At 37.5% G+C, this 21,975-nt stretch overlaps 1 protein-coding gene across 1 annotated transcript; it reads right to left on the bottom strand.

Moving 5' to 3' along the window:
* Positions 1–4,597: 4,597 nt before the first annotated feature.
* LOC106158163 (carbohydrate sulfotransferase 11) lies at positions 4,598–10,913 on the bottom strand. The gene is made up of 3 exons (XM_087013948.1): positions 10,843–10,913; positions 10,554–10,678; positions 4,598–6,402 (listed from the first exon to the last, which is right to left on the bottom strand). The coding sequence occupies exons 1-3, from the start codon at positions 10,904–10,906 to the stop codon at positions 5,455–5,457; spliced, it is 1,137 nt and encodes a 378-aa protein (XP_086870074.1). The 5' UTR covers positions 10,907–10,913; the 3' UTR covers positions 4,598–5,454.
* Positions 10,914–21,975: the final 11,062 nt, after the last annotated feature.

The following is a 21,975-nucleotide window of genomic DNA, read 5'->3' as shown; positions in this document are numbered from 1 at the left end:
CCATGTCTTAATAAACTTATTTACTTACTAACCTACCGCTTCGCCTCCTAAACAACATGTACAACAGCCCCTGTTTCCATCCCTTGTATGTAGGTCACATATAATCTCAACTTGATCCATGTGAATTTTGGGCTTTGTCGGTACTTGGGAATAGGTGTGTCGCTCGTCGCAATGCACCATTGTCCAAAATTGGCAAAATTTTAATTTTGGTAGATATTTAGCATTTGAAAATGCAAAATTTCTATCAAACCAAAGGAATTGTGGAAAAAATCCTATAAATGGCTGACCGAAAGTCATATGTGGAGATTTCAATTATGCCCTTGGATTCGACCTTTATTTCAAGGTGAAACGGGCCAAAATTTTCTATAATTGGGAATTTTTTGCAAAAAAAATATATTTGTGCCAATTTTCAAAAACTACACAGACGTTACCTATAATATTATTGACAGGTGTTACCTTTAGGGTCATCTTTCATCTCCATGAGTTTGGGGTCAATCAGTGCATTTTGTCGGGAACAGCGGCCATTAGATGCCGAAACTGAAAACTCTCTTTAATTCTGGAACCTCTAATGCTAGAGACCTCTTTTTTTTTTTTTTTTTTTTTTTGCATTTGATAGATCATGTCAAGGCCAACACAGAAGGTGATGTCCGTTTTTTAGATTTCCATACGGTTCATGAGTTACGCTGTATCAAAAAAACACATTGTGGTGGTGAAAATAAAATGTGCAGTATGGAAATATGCAAAAAAAATCGAACGTCTGAAAAAGATAACAAAAGGCATAGCGAGATAGCGAGGTAGACAACTTCTGGTCAAATTGACATTATTTCATGAAATTCGAACACATTATCATCATTTTAAAAGCTTATATAAACCATGACAGTGCTGACAGGGACCCGAAGCTAGAAAATGCCTTCAAAATATATTTTTATCAGTTTTAATCAAATTCAAACCACGGCCATTATCTCCCACTGCCCTGAGGTATGGCTAACACCTTTCAGTTGTCAGCAGATCGTTGTAATTTGGGAGAAAAAAGTGAAGCAATTTATTTTTATGGTTGACATCCTGCGCGCGCACCGATTTTCGTCCGTTCTCCGAAAAAAAAACTCACCCCAATGAAGTCGGTTGTCGCCAACGTCCTTATTGAATTTTGCCGGAAAATGAGCTTTCTGCGCATGCGTATTATCGCCACGTGGAAAGTGGCTGCTTTGCCGTCAAATTCATCTCAAGGATTACTGTCAAGTTACACGACAATTAAAGTCATAAAGAGGAAGGAGGCCGTCGTTTGGGATTGGTATGCCATTGATATTGGGCATGGAGATATCACCTTTCTATAATTATACTAAAGGCTGGCGGCGGCCGCGATTATCGCCCGGAAAATTTCAGTGATATTCTGTCCAAAGCAGCACATGTTTTTTTTTTTGTAGCGAAAACAGGGACGACAAGGGCGTCGAGGTATTTGGTGGGCTGAAGGTCGGACAGGCCACCCGACAGTTTGGCTGCTTCCTGCAAGTCAAAATAGACAAAACGGCATTGACCGAAATGACCTTTAATAGATTTGGTATTATAAGCATTTCTTTGCATGACTTTTAAACATTTCTGTGAAGTGTTCATAATGCTTTTTAAAATATTCTGAGAGCACAAATAAAGACACACTGTTTGTTTATCATTTGTTTTATTGATTGGTATACCAACAAAATGCATAAAATAACCTTAATATAGATTTGGTAATATGCAGCATATGTATTCATGACTTTTTTTACCTTTCTACGAAGTATTGACAATGCTTTAATATTTTGAGAGCATGGATAAAGACATAGTGTTAGTTTGCTACGTGTTTCTGTGGTAAATTTGTGTTTCTGTGGTAAATTTGTGTACTGACAGCTTTCCTTTACTTAAGCAGTATATATATATTTTTTTTGGCTGTTTTTTTTTTACCGTACCGATTTCAGGGTCCCAAGAGGATGTCATTCAGAAAAATAAAAAAGTGCCGCCTAAAATTGAACTTGGCAAATTTTTTATCTTTTATATCTCAAAAACAGACAGAGATAGAGACAAAGTTATTATTGAAGATGAATAGGACGTCATATACTGGTAATCATACTGTGACTTTCAAATTGACTTTTGACCTACTTTTCTTCATGAACTGAATTGCACAACTTTTTCGTCCCTTTAGAACTGGCAACTTACAATTTGGCCCCCTGACGTTAATTGCGTTATTTGTCAAATTGTGAGCCATCAAGCATTACACAGACATGACATTTAATATGAAATATTGCAGTTTCAAAGGTATACCTTGGTAAAAATGCGTTCTTTTTTCATAAAAGTCAGATCTCACATAAAACATCTGACTGGAGAAGTGTGAAGTCAGGTGTGTCGCTACCAATTAACTGACTACCAAGTCTGGTGCACTGCTGCATTGTGTAATATGCAGTGATTTAATTGGGTAGTGCTCCTTTGGGCTAGCCAAAGCTTGGCTTTGGCGAAGCATGATTCTGTTAAAAAAGTATCCATATGTCGGTAACTACTGCATAGAAAATTTTGAAATTTTGCATGCAAGCGGTCAGTTTTGCAGTTCGTAAAATGAGTAAAACAATGTTTTACAAAATTGTTAATCTGTGCCAGAATGGCACGAAAAAGACAGATATTACCAGACAGATTATTGTGTCTGGAAATGGTCTGCACAGTTTTATGGAGTTATGCCCAGACTGATGTACCTACACAGAGACCACGGCCAATGTAGGTCATTGACAGCGTCAGTATTTGGAGTGAATACAACATTAATATAACATAATATAACATAATACCAAAACACCAATGGTAGTCATTGATGAAAACCTACACCAGATGAAATAAAGGAATAATATGGGAACCATTTGACTATCATTTGATAGGGGGTACCTTAGGAACAATTTTAGGTTAAACGATGAGATTGCCCATTCACACAGAGCACTTTTAATAGCAGATAACTTACAGAGCCAAGGGATTGAGCAGATACATTGGTCATCAAAATCGCCATATTTGAACCACACAGACAATACGTGGGTAGGTTATTACTCTCCGAATCAACGAACTGCATGTCCTACAACAAAACTGAACCACACTGGACACGTTTTGACCGTTGCCTGGACTTTTTTCCAGATTAAACTCTAAAAACCTATCCTAAGGAATGCCTTGCCACTTGAAAGCTCTGGTAGCAGCCAGATGAGGTCAGGTGTAACAGCCACCGTTGCTGAGACAAGACACTGACATGAGGGTCCTTTGTGGGGCGTATAACTCTTTTAAAGACGATAATTTGGAAAATATAGAGATCTAAAACATCGCTTTCAATGGTTGTCGTATGACCTAAAATAAGCAATGCATTTTTGTTGGCTTCACTGGCGAATTCAATAGATGAACTGATGTCACAATGACATCAAAGATATAAATAAAAGTTATTAAAACGCGATTTTAATCCTTATTTTCATTTATCAGTCAGCAAAGGAAAAAACTGACGAAAAACAATTTGGAAAAAAATATTCCATATTAAATATCAAGTCTGTATTTGAAAAATAATGACGTTGCATACGTAGCTTAGTTCATAGGGCTTACTTATAAACCGGTTTAGTTACCAAAATTATCTAACTGGCCCAACTAGCCCCTGTCATCCCTATCACCTCTCTGATCCTCTAGTCAAAATGTACTGCTTGGGCTCTTTGGGTTTTCCGTGCACATGGGGGTTGGGCTGTTCCTGGGATTGGTTGACAGGCCCGTAGCCAGCAATTTCAAAAGGGGGGTTCTTTTTCTGAAAAAGTGGACCTTTTCCCATCAAAACTTCATGTACCTTGATCAAATTTTACCCAAAGTGGACCTTTTTCCAGCAAAAGGGGCGGTTCTTTCGAACCCCCCGAACCCCCCCTGGCTACGGGCCTGGTTGATTTTAATTTTTATGTACAGACATTGTAAGTGTCTGTCTATATTCTGATTGGTCTGTCTGGCCGAGACGTCGCGGTTGCCGTCGTTGTCCTACACATGACGATCGTCCCATAACTGCCAAACCGTACTTTTGTTTTACTTTAAATTTTCTGAGTGGCTCTGCTTAAATTGGTAAAGAGGCAGGTTGCTTTCGAAAATCGACATGATTGGTTTATATTTACGGGTTTTTGCATAACTTATTTATTTTTTTTTTTTTTTAATAAATTTATTGAGTGGCTTTGTTTGGTAAAGAGGCAGGTTGTTTTCTAAAATTAGCATGATCAGTTTACATAATCGCTAATTAGTGTGTGTGTGTGTGTGTGTGTGTGTGTGTGTGAAATTATCATTTTTCACACATAAGCATTTTCAATGGCATAGTCCTTGTTACTTGTAGTACAGCTTTATTCCCACTTCCCGAAGTTCTTAAGTTCTAATTGCCTTACCTACCCACCACCAATTAATACCCAGTTGTACATTACATGTCTTGATGACATATTAGCTATAAACTTAAAATGTTATCTAGTCTCACGAGATGTTTTCTGAATGTCCATGCTACCTGTAATACCGGTACATACAATTGTAGGTAAACTTGAATGGTATTTGGAACAATTACATTGCAATTACATTGCATCAAATTGACAGCAACATTATTTTGTGAGCGCTTTCTTCAACATACTGATAGGAAAATCGTGTTTCTTGTAATACTCCGACAAGAATAGAGCCCGCCTGGCAAAGCAGACTGATTAGATATTCATCTTCAAGTTAACATATTTTTAATATTGACATTTTCAGTGTAAGACATAGACCTCCAAGGGACCTGAAGCCCAGTACAAACTCTAGCATTTTACTGAAATTTGGGGGCGATTATGCCGTTAGCATTTTATAATAAAGCAAAGAAATTAACAAAAAGCTAGCGAAATGACATAACAGTCGTTAGTGCAGGCATTGCTCTGAAGTTCTATCCATGCTTGGCCTTCTGTCCCCGGATGGTTGACAATTAAATTACAATGACGTGTTAACAGAACGCAAACTCAGTTTAAAGGTACATTTGAACCGAACGTTTGTGGAGCGTGAATTCCCAGTAACGCATTTACACCCTTTCTATTAGTTTCTAATGACTCAAATAATGTCAACATAACAAAGGAATAAATCGATTTAATCACAAGATCAGACGAAAAAGAGCTATAAACTGCAATTTCTATAAGTTTTGATCGTAAATATGACCTGCTTATCTTACCGGTCTTATCTAACATAGCTACTCATCTAACATACTGCCTACTTATCTACCCAGTAACCTACTTTATTCTTGTAAAGACCGTGCCCCAACATCTAATCTTACTACTTGGGTAACCTAAAATCACAGAAAGCAAGCAGAAAAATCCGTTCAAATATCACTTTAACATTAAGCAATGTATTTTGGTAGTCCTGTAAATTACACTATTTGGATGTGGTAACATTTGGTTGGCTTTTGTGGCAAAAGATCGACTTCAAATGCATCTTTAACTAAATACGTAACTTAGAAGCCGACATTGCTGCATCAAGTGCGTAAATTGGACGAATTTTCTGCAACGTAGAATTTGATACTGTTGAATAATATCTATTCACCAAATTAGACGTTGTTTCTAGATTAATGTACACATTTGGAAATTTGAATGCTGGGTACGCATGCACTAGTTTCAAAATGTTGTTTGCATCTTCGCTTATTGTCCCAAAATACCCTATGACGTCATATTGAATGACGCATGGGTGACATAAATCGTTTGGGGGCGCCCAATGACCATTCAGAAAGTTTGGATTGTCACCAACGTAACGAAGGAATTCTTCAAATGTTATCTTTGGTACCCAACTTGGAAGTTCGTCTTTTGGAAAACTGAACTCTTCTCCAGATGGAAAGACGCCAGATATCCGTCCACGACGTTGGCTAACACTGACGGGAAGAATGGGTTCTACACCGCGATAGTGCTTCATAACGTAGGGAACCACTTGCGATGAGACACTCACATGCGTCCAAGGATTTCTTTCCAACTTATTACGATATGCAGAAAGTAATCGTTCTAAGGGGTGCCTAAGATACATAACTTTAAAGTGGGTCTCAAGTTTTTGTTTTGCTTCCGAAAACGACAGCGTATTCAACGTATGCAAATATCTATTAACTCCTTCACGTGGGTTTAGCCCCTTTTTGCCATGAGCCATAGAAGTATCGTTTATAATACCAGACAATGCTAGCAATAAGCGCTTCCAACTTGTGTTCCCAGATTTAGGTACGCGGCAATATATGATTTTATACTGGTCTTCTACAATGAGATGACTGCCAATTTCTTCAATCCATTCTTTTGTCAAAGGCGTTTTTTCCGTTTTATACTTCTGGCATGCCTCGGACACAAGTTTTTTTCTTCTTTGTATTTCCTCAAGCCATTCTTCGGGAATGACGTCATCATCCAATCCGCTCTGCTGAAAGTAATAACAGGCTTTGCATTATTTGACATCTAGGAGCTCCTTACGCTGGCACACTTTGCCTATAAAATCAGGTGTTCATCTGGACATAATTTAGATCAACAGTAGTTTTTAAACTTGGTTTGACCACTAAATGCAGTAATGTAAGTTCTCTCTCTCTCCGTCTCTCTCTCTCTCTCTCTCTCTCACACACACACACAATCACACTCACACACACACACACACACACACACAATCACACACACATTTTCGTACTCTCCACTTTACCTATTATATCACTTAATCGTTTTCATTTACTTTAATTTAATCGCATATTTCACCTTTATATTGAAATTTATTGCACGGAAAATAGATTTTAGGCTTTAAATCAATAAGAAGAAGATGGAAGATATCAAACAAGTCCAACTATATTAGTATCTCGATCGGGTTTGTGTTTTGTCCATTTCATCAATCCGTTGTGAGTGGATCACACGGAACCTCAACATACACGATGAGGGCTGCAAATGTCGACGGATGGAGAGCTGAAGGGAATGGATGTCCGCCGTAATGCATGTTCATAGGACATTCCTATGAACGCATGTCCTCGGACATAATTTCCTGGGATTTAATGTCCAGTGGACACCCGTTACTTAGTATTCTAAGTCCTGCAGACAGGTATCGATGTCCTAGTCGGACATATTTTCCCAGCTAGACTAGTAATAGATGTCCTCTGACATTTTAATATGGATGATGTGTTAATTTTAGAAGATTTAAACGAGATGTTTAAGAATGCTATTACGCTTCTTATAATTATTTGTATACATGTCCTCCTATACACGCTTTTAATAAACAAAAAAAAAATGACTACAAATTAATATTAGATTTCTATAAATTTTGATCGTAAATATACAACATTGGTCAAAAAGGTTGTCCCACCTTCAGTATTATGTGTTTTTATTTATAAATGATCACATCACAGGTAAAGATTGTGACAAATAGTGATTTTCATTCACGATACTATAACTAACGTAATTAGTAGTACAAAAAAATACAAACTAACATATGATCAGTGGAACAGGAAATACAAACTAGCGGTGAAGAAATCAATATTTAATACCATTTATTCACATTTATTTCATGTACCCCCTCAAATCCGTCGTTTCACAGTGATTTTCACAGAGGTAAAGAAATGCCCATTAAATTGAAATGACACCACCAAATGTCACCAAATTTACACACATTTAGCATTAAGCTGTGCTCGTTAAAGGCTCTTTGTCTAATAGCGTTTGTGTTTACCGCGTAGTGTAATTACCTCCTGTAGGTGGCGCGGCATGCCTTCAACAAGGGTAGCAATTCTGTTTTATCGGATATTGTCCCATTCTTCCTAAAGGGCTTGGGGGGTATTGGTCCAGATTATTAGGAGTTTAATTCTTCTTTGCATTGCACACTTCAATTCATGCCACAGATGTTTAGTATGGTTAATAACCGGGCTCAAAGGTCGTTGCTCCATCCTCTGAACATTTGGTTTCTGCAACAAATCACTCAGCAGACGAGATTTGGGAGCAATTGCATTTCCACGATGACGCCTGCAGTATCCCTGGAGTCACCGCTTGCAAATGACGTGATACATTTGTTGAGAACGTTTCAGTGAATTGTCCCGTTCTTTTCTGGAAAGAACAATGCACTGAAACCATTTGCTTGGTATTCTCTCCAAACGTGGACTGACCTGACATCATCTCAGGCGATATTATCCTGCACAAACCCTCTAAAAAGCATTTTGCAACATGTCTGTAAATGTCTGTAAATTTGGTGGTGTCATTTCAATTTAAATGGGCATTTCTTTACCTCCGTGGGAATAGCAGTGGGACATCGGATTTGAGGGGGTACATAAAATAAATGTGAATAAATGGTATTCAATATGGATATCTTACCCGCTAGTTTGTATTTTCTGTACCACTAATCATGTTAGTTATGGTATTTGGAATGTAAATCACCATTCATAGCAATTAACACCTGTGATGTGATCATTTATAAATAAAAGTACATGGAACTGGGGGTGGGACAACCTTTTTGACCAATGTTTTATATATAGATTTTCATTTTATTTCCTATTTTAATTTCAATAGTGAAATTTCAAGTACGTGTTGGACATTTCCTGGTGACGCTCGAGGTGTCCTGGAACTGGTGTATATATATGGCTCGAGTGACAATTAATCATTTCATACTTGGCGTCTTGATGATCACTGGGAATATTTGTGGTTACAGAGACATCATATGCACTTTGAGACCGTAAATGAAGCGTGTATAATTATATGATAGATGAATTGAATGTGTCTGTTATTGTTTATACATGTATTTTTACTATTTGTCTTAACATTCTTCTGAGCACATTTGCCTCTCATATGGATCCCGAATTTCCCATTTTAATTGTTTGTATTTTTAGGTGAAAGTAGATAACATATGCTCTTATATATATATATATATATATATATATATATATATATATATATATATATATATATATATATATATATATATATTCTTAACATTCTTCTGAGCGCAATTTTGCCTTTCATATGGATCCCGCATTTCCCATTTTAATTATTTGTATTTTTAGGTGAAAGTAGAAAGCATATGCCCTTATGCGTCCACTTATCCAACTTATCCAAATTCGGCCACGGACATTAATTATGTAGGACATGCATTTCTGTGTATGTGTGAAAGGAAATTATGTCCCACAGGAATACATGGCCTAACTGCATATAAATACAGCTGGGAATCTAGGTCCGGGTTGAACAGTACATCCCAGGGAACGCACGTCCACAGGACATGTTTTTCTCGGGGACATGCATTCCTTTCACACCGGTGCCGTCTGCCGGTGACGTCTCACTGGAGGACATATGTTACAAAATGTGCAAGAAATAAGGCTGCAGGGGGCGGTTCTGTCCATGTTTGTGGTGTTTTTGTTCCATTGGGGCCAGCCAATCGATTCTTCTGGAAGAAAACTTTAAAGCTGTGGCGTACAGAAATATCTCACAAAATCATTAGATTCTATTTGCACGTGCAATATTCTATGGCAACTTTCGCTTGCAGCATGATAATGCTACCCCAAATCGCTTGGTAAGAGATTTTATAAACGACAACAACATTCTACTCATAATCCAACCCACCAAAAGCCCTGCTATGAATCCCAAAGCATAGATTGGTGGCACTATAAGCCAGAGTGTCCTGCTGCCTATCCGTTATCGTGCACGTGGGGAGCACTCCCTCTATTGATATGAATAACTGGATACTAGGCACACAAAAGAAAGGTGTGTGAAAATTCGGAATTGATTGTAACATGGGTAATTATGAGCGTTTTTGTATTTAACACCATCCGTATTCAAAAGGGGCCATATTAAAATCCCATTAAAATCCACAGAAAGTGTGCAATGTTATGGCGTTTGATTATTATTTTGCATGTGTAGGGATGTATTTTTAATCTGCAGCTTGAATTTATGAAGTAATGACGCTTGCAACAAAATATATGGGTTTAATTAGATGTTTTTGAGCAACTGATGTTTAAAATACAAATGATCTATATTCCTCTAACCTATCTCACAATGTGAACATCGATTTTAACAACATAAAGCGTATTTTTATGTGAAGCGATGCGTGGGAATTAACCCTCCATAATCTGCGAGCTTCGAATGGATCCATGGTTTAATTTTTTCATTGAAGTACGGTTTATTTGAAGAAATGGAATAATCTCGATTTTAGGAGAAATAGCTGTAGTTCACGACATTCAACATGTTCGTTCTAGATTGATGATTCATAGTATGAAAGTAGCATTCAGAGACAAATGTTTTGCAATGTCCTGATGTCAAAATGAACTGCGTGTAGTAAATTATAGTTTGTATATTGTACAGCAGTTTGTTTTTTTTTCGTACATCAGGTTTTATGAATCATGCATATGTTGCTTCACTGTGTACTTTTTATTATTTTTTATTATTTCAATTTAGTTTGTCAATATTAACATAGATATTTTTTCCAGTTAAACTTGAGGGATTTGCTTTCATACCATTACCAGTCTTAATACAGATCTTTAAAAAAATATCTCTCACATTTCTAATCTGTTATGTGACAATGTACAAAACTAACCATATTTGGTGCATACACTGATTTCTTACCTGGTCATTTTCACTCTGTCCATTTCCCATCATTGCCATTATATCTTGCATAGGTATCGTAGTCGCTTCGAGCTCGTCTACCTTTTCCTCAACCTTAAGGTGAGTAGTATCACGCCTAAGACGCTCTAGAATTCATTTAATGCAGCTTAAAGTTTAAAATCGAATATTTCAGACGTGTGATGATTATGCTTTCCACCTGTACACTTGAAAACTTCAATTCATTCTTACAGACAATATTTTGATTTTATGTAGGAGAACATGAGAAAGAGAGAGCGAAATAAGGTCTTACCTCCCACGTACGTGTATAATGCGGTGACAAAAAAGCAAAAACAAACGAAAAGAAATCCCAGCATCGTACGATACACACTCCACTTGCTGGTGATAAAAATATAATTATAACACCCTACATGGCACTGGCTACGTAACAGACGGGTGAACGTGTGCGCATGCGTTTATTAGTGTGTTTGAGAGTTTGTGGTAAATATTTTTTTTTTTTTTTTTTTTTTTTTTGTAGATGAATGATAGACATTTAATGAATTGCTTTACTTTTTTGGGCAGCAGGAGTTTGGAATGTCTTTGGAGGGGGGCTGATTCTTAATTCCTTTTACATTGTAATTTCTGCTACCTCCTTTTATACATGTACCATGGTTGAGAGTGAGGAAATTTATAGAATTATTTAATCAGGATGGACTGCTTGGACTTTCTGGGTTTTCCGTGCACCTGGGGAGTGGGTTGTTCCTGGATTGGTTGATTTTAATTTTTATGTACAGACATTGTAAGTGTCTGTCTATATTCTGATTGGTCTGTCTGGCCGAGACGTCGCTGTCGCCGTCGTTGTCCTACACATGACGATCGTCCCATAACTGCCAAACCATACTATTGTTTTACTATAAATTTTCCAAGTGGCTTTGCTTGGTAAGGAGGCAGATTGCTCTCAAAAATCGACATGATCGGTTCATATTTACGGTAATTATTATGGGTTTTCGCATAATTTTGGTGACGTTTGCCCCAGAACTTCCAAACCGTACTTTTGTTTTATTCAAATTTTACTGCGTGGCTTGTTCGGTAAAGAGGCAGGTTGTTTTCGAAAATATGAAAAATGATTGGTTTACATTTACGCTAGTTATCGCGCGTGTGTGTGTGTGTCTGAAATTATCATTTTTCACACATTAGCATTTTCAATGGCTTTTATACCTGGAACTGAATCACTTGCTATTTTTTTTCATCTTACATGGAAACAGCTGTGAAACAACACAATCATGATAAAAAATGAAACAAATATTGATGTAAAGCACGCATAATATAGTTTATTACCCGCATTTCATTTTGACATCAGGACACTGCAAATCATTTGGCTCTGAGTGCTACTTTCATACCATGAATCAACAATCACGAACGAACATGTTGAATGTCGTGAAGTATAACGATTTCAGAATCTAGAATATTCCATTTTTTCAAAGTTAATGATGAGCCAGTCGTGAATGTCAGCCACACAGTTGGTAATTTTATCCATAGACGGTTTAGGAGTATATATGTCCCAGCAAGAATAGATCTGAGTATCATCAGACAAATATCAAATTTCACCCAATCATATATTTTAACATTACCCCGGTAGATTAAGAAACGTCGGCGCTGTTAGAAACTACCAGGATCAATGTTCATGCGATGATCACGTCTCGTTTAGACTACTGCAACTCTTTACTCTATGGCACTACCGAAGAACGAATAAAAAGCTGCAGCGAATTTGAGAATATTCAATCATTTCATCCATTTTATTAATTTTTTTTAGTGTGATAATACAACTTCATCATTAAACAAATTATTTTATATTTCCTCCCACTTGCAATTAGCGTCCCAGTGAATACGGTACGTTTAGACCTTACTGCTAGAATTTAGTGGTCAACCGGATTCTAACCAAACTTATAAATATGGATAAAACGCAGTAATCAAAAGAACTCGTACGTTTGCACGGCGAATTTATGTGACATTTGCTTCTTTTGCTCCGTCCCTCTCCACAGTATGCCTGATCATGACTCAGCCCGACGAATGAAACGTGGGTATTTTGAAATCTATTCTCTAACGATACTTCCGGCCTTTGCAACCGGATAAGCACAATCAATCACAGCGTGACCAGTTTACACCCCTGTCATGAGTACCTTCTACCAGGGTGGCAGATATTATAGGGGAAAAAAATTAAAAACCGTAGAACCAAATAATCGTCCATTTATCTAAAGACATATCTGTGAATATCCTGTGAAAAATCAATCTGTCGCCCTGGTAAAGAGTATGTCATGGGTATCCCACTAAGCTATCAGTCAAATAACTTCCCTTTATGATTGAATTAGTAGATAATAATTATTGGTGGAGGTTTCTACTTTCTAGTTTTTCTAGTTATACTTGAAATGCAAAGATAAATATGAAACTATCGCAGGAAAACTTGATGTTTTCATTTCACCGGCCAATCACATCTTTTCCATTGTTATATAAAGACACCGTGCATCTACACATATATACAATATTAGTCCAGGTCGCCGTGCATTTGTCACTGATAAAAAATATGTTAAAAATGTGTGGAAAACTGCGTGACTTATTATCCTCAATCTTACTGTGTGATTTGCGACTCCGAAATTTAGGTCAGGCAACTTTATTAGACCATTTTCTCCTTTTTCCTCTCCATTTTCAATGTCTGGCCCCGAAGCCGTATGCTAGTTTTTTTTTTTTTTTTCTGAATGTCCATGTTACCTTTGGCACGTAGGTAAAATTTAATTGTTATTGGTGCAGTAACATTGCATCAAACTTAGCAGCAATAGTATTTTGTGAACAGCTATCGTTATGATAATATTACGAACATTGTAATACTCCAACTAGCCCCATAGAGCCCGTCACCGCATATGTGCGGTTCAATTATCGCTTACCCCAAACGCCCAGAACCGCATATGTGCGTATCTTGGAAAGATCGTCTTCTGTACTCTTTTGTATCGTGAGTCATGAAATGATATATAGTTTAACATCCGGGTATGTTTCTTGTCTCTCATTGCCACCATTTTTAAAGGCGATAGAAATATTTATAATCTGCAGAAGCGACTAAATAATAATTTGCTAGTTTTGATGATTATGCAAAAATGTTATGGCGTAAACGGGAGTCGTCTTATTCTAGCTGAGGTTTAGATGGTGTGAAAACGCATAATCATTAAAGGTGGGGAAAGTAAAGCGCACGGGAGTCGTCTTATTCTAGCTGAGGTTTAGATGGTGTGAAAACATGAGCGAGAAAACGGCGATTTTCAAGACTTAGTTGGAGAAAGTAAAATCAAGATGGCGGCTCCTCGCTACGGTAGGGACCTGCGAAGGGATACTGTTATTGAAATGATTGAAAATCCGGACTTTGAAGAGAAGTTTTCGTGTGACAGTAACATAGACAGTGGCGTTGATATTCATTTATTTATGATATAAAGGACGATAGAAATATATATGAGCGAGAAATCGGCGATTTTCTAGACCTAGCTGGTGAAAGTAAAATCAAAATGGCGACTTCTCACTACGGAAGGGGCCTGCGAATGAATACTGTTATTGAAATGATTGAAAACTACGACACTGATAAGGTGTTTTCGAGTGACAGTGATATAGACAGTGGGGATGATATTCCTTTATTCATGATATAAGTTTTAAAGATGTTTTTGTCATAGATGGTGTAAAAATTTGACTTCTATTCAGCTCTGGCCACGATGTTCAGGTGAGCTGAAAAGCTGGTATACCTGATAGCAAAACGATCATAACTTGAAAATTGATAGAGACAAATTGCTGAAATTTCCTGGATTGAAAGTTACTATAATTGACATCATCCCTGTGAATTTTCAGGTAAATGTATGTAGCAATAAAAAAATTGATGTGCATAAGATAAATCAACTTTGTTTTATTTTACCCATTACCAAATGAAAATGTAGTTTTTAACCGGCTATAACTTTTGATACTGCATGTTAAATTTAAATGTAATTCTATTTTCATTTAGCCTGAAATATTGGCTTTTTAAAAATGTATACTTTGTATGGGTAATAAAGGCAAACAAATAAATTATGACCAATTTACTGAGGTGACCCGGCTTTTCAAGGCTAGCTCACAGAATTAATTGGGCACAGCAGAGCTTTATGGGTCAGCATTAACTGGATCCTATGGGGCTAGAATACAGCACAATTGATTAGCTATTCTTCTTTAAGCTAATATATTTTCAACATTGGCATTTTCTGTGTAAGACTAAGATCTTGGATCTCCCAGGGACGTGAGCCCTGTACTATAGTTGCTGTTAGTCATTATATATTATAGCCTCCAAATAAACAAAACCCTAGCAAAAACAACATAGCAGTCGTTAGTATATATATGCATAAGGTTTTATAAGAGTTATGTAAATATTATGTTGACAATGATTACGTAATCCTATTTTGTGTGCGTAATTCATTATTGCGTTTTCTAAATTCATGGATGTGGCTTCAACGCTCTTCAGAAGTCATTTTGTTTGTCATTTAAAGTCTACGAGACGGACTGTTGTAGTTCGAGTCGGAAAACCCAACTACACCGGTCGTAATGACCTTTTCTCAAGTATACTTTTCTCAGGTACACACACTGGACAATAGAAGTGTCACCCCCTTAATCAGAGTAATAAAAGTAGGCAGTATTTGGGTAGTTGGTAGTTGGGTAGTTGGTAGATACAGACAATTATGTAACGGTTATAGACGTTAAGTTATTAACCTGAAGAGGCGGAATATAAGTAATGTCAGAATATCGATACAGTTGAATTGTTCAGTCAGAACCGTGCAGAGGGTCTGGTCTCGGTATAGAAACACTGGATCAAGAGACAAATTGCCTCTGATGGGTCGTCCAAAAAAAAAACTACTGACCGTGAAGACCGACGACTGATTTTGATGTCCAGGCTGTCAAGATTCGACACTGCTTGTCAGTTGACAACACAGTGGAACAATTTCACATATAAGAATGTGTCTGTGAAAACTGCTAGGCGTCGGTTACATGCTCAGAGAGTGTACAGCAGGGTATAAAGACTGAAACCTCTTATATCGTTAAAAAATGGGCAACGTAGAGTGAACTGGGGCCAACGGGATCTGGAACTGTACAGTCCATGACAATTAGTCTTATATAGTTTTTTTCTGATGAGTGTCGCTTTGGTCTGACCTCTGATGACAGACGGGTACGATGCTGGCGAACTGCTGGTAAAGCATTTGAACCACATGCACTGAATTTTCGAACCCGGAGCAGCATATTCATCATGGTGTGTGGCTGCATGGCGTGGGTGAATTGGTAGTGGTTGATGGAAACATGAATCACCAGAAATATATCGATATTTTGGTGTCAGGCTTGCTACCATCTAGTACTCTGCAAAGTCACTAGACACTCCAATGATAAACCATGGGTAAATGATGACTTCCGAAATACAATCAGAATGAAGTCCAAAACTTGGCAATCCGATGACTATGAACAATACAAAATATACCGAAACAAAGTAAACAGAATGTCAAGAAACCTAAAAAGAAAGCACTATAAATGCAAAGTGGAACAGGTTAAATCTGGTGATTCAAGAAAATGGTGGCAAGCTACAAAGCAGATGATTGGTCTGAACGCAAACTCAAACAATCTTCAGGGATTAGCCAATGACAAATTTAATGGCAGTTTCCATGCTTTAGCTGAACATATCAATGGTTTCTTTCAGTCTGTATCTGCTGACTGGATAGTGCTATCATACCTCCGCCTCCTGAACATATCCCTGACAAATACATCATCTCAGTAGCTCAAAACTTATGAGCCCAAAGGTTCATAATGCCAGTGGCCCGGATGAAATACCTAACTGGCTTTTACGCGATTTCCCACCTTTTTTTAGCAAAACCAATATGTGCCATATATAACAGTTCACTGAGAGAAGGGTATGTCCCAGAAGTGTGGCGATCAGCTGATGTTGTACCCATACCAAAAGTCCCCCCCTAAATCAGTTGAGGACGATCTCAGGCCCATCTCCTTGGAGCCAGTGCTAGCCAAGCATATGGGGTCCATTGTAGGTGAATGGATACTTGAAACTGTGGAACCATTATTGGACAAGTTCCAGTTTGGTGGGGTCAAAAGATCTGGAACAACTCATGCTTTGATTGATATCATGCACCACTGGTTTATGGCAACTGAAGCTGGCAACGTCGTTAGAGTTCTATTGATTTATTATTCCAAAGCTTTCGATCACGTTGATCATTCCCTGCTCATCAATAAACTAAAAACCACGGGCTTACATAATGTGATTGTTCGCTGGACTGCCGCTTTCCTCACTAAAAGACAACAGCAAGTCAAACTTGGACAAGTCAGATCGGAGTGGTAGTGCATAAATGGCTCGGTGCCTCAAGGATTATGGCTGGGCCCGTTGCTCTTTGTCCTGATGATAAACGATTTGCATCTACCTCCTGGTGAATTATTGTGCCATAAGTGTATGGATGACACAACAGTTTCTGAGATCCTTAGACTATTCGATGACAGCAAATTACAGGAAATTGCTGACACAACATTGGACTGGTCTTGGACAAACAACATGCGATTAAACAGGAAAAAAAACAAACAAATGGCCATATCATTTAAACGCAAGAATGCAGATATCCCTAAGCTCGTGATTGACAAAACAGATATTGAATTTGTAGAATCATTTAAATTACTTGGAGTGTATATATATCTAATGACCTCACATGGAAGGTACATGTAGACAAAATCACTAAAAAAGCAAGAAAAAGGATTTATTTCCTTCAGCACCTTAAGCGTGCAGGCCTTACAACTGATGACCTTGTAACTTATTACCAGACTGTCATAAGGCCAGTTTTGGAATATGCTGCCCCTGTCTGGCACTTTGGGTTAACGAATGAATTGACTGCCCTAGTAGAAAAGTCTCAAGAAAGAGCTCTTAAGATAATTTATCCTGATTTTGAATATGACGCTGCTTGTGAACATAGTAAACTTGAACTACTGAGTGAAAGACGGCTCAATGCATGCAAAAAATTGTTTATTAGTATATCAAATGAACCGGATCATAGACTGTATTATCTTTTACAACCAAAACAAAATGTCAAATATTCATTTAGGGAACAGAAAACATTCAAAAGACCTAAAATTAAAACCAAACGATCAATGAGTGACTTTTTAACAAGTGCCATATATAAGTTTCAGAATTAACTGATAGACTTTTATTTCCTTTTTTAACCTTGCATTTTAGATTTTTTGTTTTAAATTTGTTTACATTTGTCTTTTAATATTCCTTTATTCTTACTTATTAATGGTTTTATTTAATTAAAATGCAATGATTGTAATTATCCAACCCTCGGATTGCAAGTTTGGTAATAATAATAATATAAATACTAACATGTTTGGTGACAGGAATTATCCATTTGTACACCAGGATTACAATGCTCCTTGTCACAGACCCAGAGAAGTTGATGATAGGTTTGACCAACAGGACATTCGCAAGGTGATGTGACCTGCCCAGAGTCCGGATGCAAACATAATAGAAAATGTGTGGAATGATATGTCAAAACTTTTGACAAATGTCCGTCCAACCAGCAGACAAACTCTGTTAGATTAAGTGTTTCATGCTTGGGCCAGCATAAGCCCTGATCGCATCAGACAATTATATGAATCCTTGCCTCGTAGACTGGCAGCTATTTAAAGGTCACGTGGCTATGCCACTAAGTACTAATTTTGGACTTGAAACTGCATTTATTGGTAGAATGTATATTTTGTTCTCATTTTGGGTTTTTTTTATGAAATTTGATGTCAATAAAATGATACCAGGAGCATATCATTCCACAGTCATTTATCTCCCCCAAAGTATTGGTTCAGTAGGGGTGACACTTCTATTGTCCATTGTGTGTATATTTACCAATCTGATCATTTAAAAGCGAAGCCAAAAAACTATTCATTTTTGTAATCTAAGAATAATGATATGATTGAGAACATCTCTATTCATTAAAGAGTATTAAAGCAGTTTAAGACACATTGCACGCTAGCGTTTGAAGATTCTTTAAACTTTGTCACAGTGACACTGTCTCACTATCTCACTCTCTCAGATTGTAGTTTGACTCTGCACGAACAGTGTAGGACTCTCTCGTGATCAGACTCTGTAATTGAAATATTGATGATTGGTTAGGAATACATTCTGAAAACCAAACTAGACATTTTGTTCTCTATTACTTTATTCTTCTAAAGACCGTGTCGCAACATTTTCGTGCGCACGGCCGAATCTGAAATCGTCGTTAACGCAAATAATGTCGACATGCCAAATCAATCACACGATCAGACAAAAAAAAGCTTTTAACTGCACTTTCTATAAGTATTTGATAGTAAAATTGACCTACTTATCTTCCCAACTTATCTAACTGCTGGGGTAATTAACCTAAAAAACACAGAAAGCAAGCAGAAAAATCCGTTCAAATATCACTTTTCGGGTAACATTAAGCAATGTATTTTGGTGTTCCTTATGTCAGCGACGGTTTACCCTACCTCCCACCCGTTTTTGAACTCTTCCGAAGAGGAGCAGTTTTCCGCTGCAGATATACCAGGGCCGTAGCCTCCGGGGGGGCAGGGGGGGCAGCTGCCCCCCTGGAATTTGGAATTTTACACACCACACCCTCCCCCCTCGGTAGCTTCGCCCCCTCGTGTCCGCTTACTGCCCCCCTGGCATTTTGCTCAGGCTACGGCCCTGTATACAAGCTGGGCAGTTTTTTTTTTACTGTTCAACCTACTCTTCTACAGTAGCGGCCCACGGCACGATCTACCGTTCCTCGGCTCTGCAGTATCACGTCTCAGCGGCCCATGGCACGATCTACCGTTCCTCGGCTCTGCAGCACCTCGTCTCAGCGGCCCACGGCACGATCTACCATTCCTTGGCTTAGCAGTACCTAGTCTATTTCAGTGACTTAACAATATCAATTTTTCCATTTTATATCTATTTTTATTCTACATTTTTGTACAGTTTTTTACGTCATATTAAAATTATTATTTATTTATTTAATTCCCGCTTTTGCTGTTTTTTTATCTTCGAAAATATCCTCAACACTTGTAAATTACACTTTTCGGATGTGGTAACATTTGGTTGGCTTTTGTGGCAAAAGATAGACTTCAAACGCATCTTCAACTAAATACGTAACTTAGAAGCCGACATTGCTGCATCAAGTGCATAAATTGGACGAATTTTCTGCAACGTCGATTTTGAAACTGATGAATAATATTTATTCACCAAATTAGACGTTGTTTCTGGATTAAAGAACATATTTGGAAATTTGAATGCTGGGTACGCATGCACTAGTTTCAAAATGTTGTTTGCATCTTCGCTTATTGTCCCAAAATACCCTATGACGTCATATTGAATGACGCATGGGTGACATAAATCGTTTGGGGGCGCCCAATGACCATTCAGAAAGTTTGGGTTGTCACCAACGTAACGAAGGAATTCTTCAAATGTTATCTTTGGTATCCAACTTGGCGGTTCGTCTTTTGAAAAACTGAACTCTTCTCCTGATGGAAAGACACCAGATATCCGTCCAAGGCGTTGGCTCACACTGACGGGAAGAATAGGTTCTACACCGCGATAGTGCTTCATAACGTATGGAACCACTTGCGATGAGACAACATCATGTGTCAAAGGATTGTTTTCCAACTTATTACGATATGCAGAAAGTAATCTTTCAAAAGGATGTCTCAAATACATTACTTTCAAGTGGGTCTGAAGTTTTTGTTTTGCTTTTGAAAGCGACAGAGTATCCAAAGTATGTAAATATTCTTTAACCACACCACTTGGGCTTAATCCGTTTTTCCTATGAGCTACAGAAGTATCGTTTATGAAACCAGACAGTGCTAGTAATAAGCGCTTCCAGTTTGTGTTCCCCGATTTCGGTACGCGGCAATATATGATTTTATACTGGTCTTCTACGATGAGATGGCTGCCGTTTTCTTCAATCCATTCTTTTGTCAAAGGCGTTTTTTCCGTTTTATACTTCTGGCATGCCTCGGACACAAGTTTCTTTCGTCTTTGTATTTCCTCGAGCCATTCTTCGGGAATGACGTCATCATCTAAACCGCCCTGCTGAAAGAAATAAAATGCACTGTCGTTAGTCGATGTGTATTACCTGTATATGTATTTATTATCGTTTAACGGGTCGTTTAACGGGTCTTTTGCGAGTAATTCAGCGGGCGCTGTATTCAAACGGAGAACAGATTACGTTAGAAGGGTACGCGATCATTCGAAGTAGGTCAGCGCTGCTGTACAGACACTGGTTTTCCCTTTTATTCCTTATAGTTTTTCTGTATAAAGACATTTGTATAAGATATTGGTTTTTCTTATGTGTTGTAAAATTATCATATTTATACAAGTAAGAACTGTACCAGAATTGCAATTGGGCTATGCGGTAGACGCACACGCTATTAGGCACGTGACCTTTAAAGAGCACATCCTAATGCTAATTGTGTGTAAATTTGGTGACATTTGATGGCGTCTTTTCAATTTAATAGACATTTCTTTATATCTGTAGAAATCACAATGAAACATTGGATTTTGGGGGTACCTGTTATAAATTTGACTAAATTGTATAAAATGTGTATATTTTCACCACTATTTTGTATTTTTTTTAACCATTAATCATTTTAGACATGGTATCTGGAATAAAAAGCACTAGTTATAACAATTTACACCTGTGAGCTGATCATTTGTAATTAACAGTACATGGAAATGGGGGTGGGACAACCTTTTGGACCAATGTTGTATTGCATCCGTTTTTGTGAATCATTGATAATTCAATTAAAGCTAGCACCAGCATACATGCAAGTTTTCAATAAATACACAGATGTACAAGTATCAAGCACATGCATAAATAATAAGAAAGCTAATTAGATGTACACAGCAGCTCGTTTTAGGAGGCTGTCTCAAAACACCATTCCTTCCCTCACGATTTTGATAAAAATTTTGAGATAAAATGTGCTCACCATATAAGTAAAGAAGATGAAGAAAATTGGGGGTAATCCAGCTGTTTTTCGATAGGTGGCGTCCGAAAAGCTTTACTTTTATTACAGTGTGTTATTTGCAAAAACGGCCCTAATTGACAGAAAAATGCAAAAATGAAAAATTCTGCCATAGCAATTTCAATCTAATTTTGATACGTTATAGTTCTTGGTAGAAGTCAAAGAAATTTATGAAAAATATATGAACCATATCCAGCTCATTTTTGAGACGGGGATGCTTGAATATGTTTTTATTGATATTACGTAAGATATAATGGGAATTGCGTAGCAAATACATGTAGTTAAAAGTGTGTATCAAGGATTTTCTAACTTCGTGGATAGAGCACAATCCTGGTGGGTTTTAAAACTCGCGTGACTGTAGCATAAGTCTTAATCAATCGTC

The sequence above is a fragment of the Lingula anatina genome, chromosome 5 (genome assembly GCF_051362555.1).
Source record: "Lingula anatina isolate TDL-2025a chromosome 5, LinAna3.0, whole genome shotgun sequence".
Taxonomy (NCBI): domain Eukaryota; kingdom Metazoa; phylum Brachiopoda; class Lingulata; order Lingulida; family Lingulidae; genus Lingula; species Lingula anatina.
The sequence above is the reverse complement of the archived record's forward strand: the minus strand, read 5'-3'. Positions and strand labels throughout refer to the sequence as shown.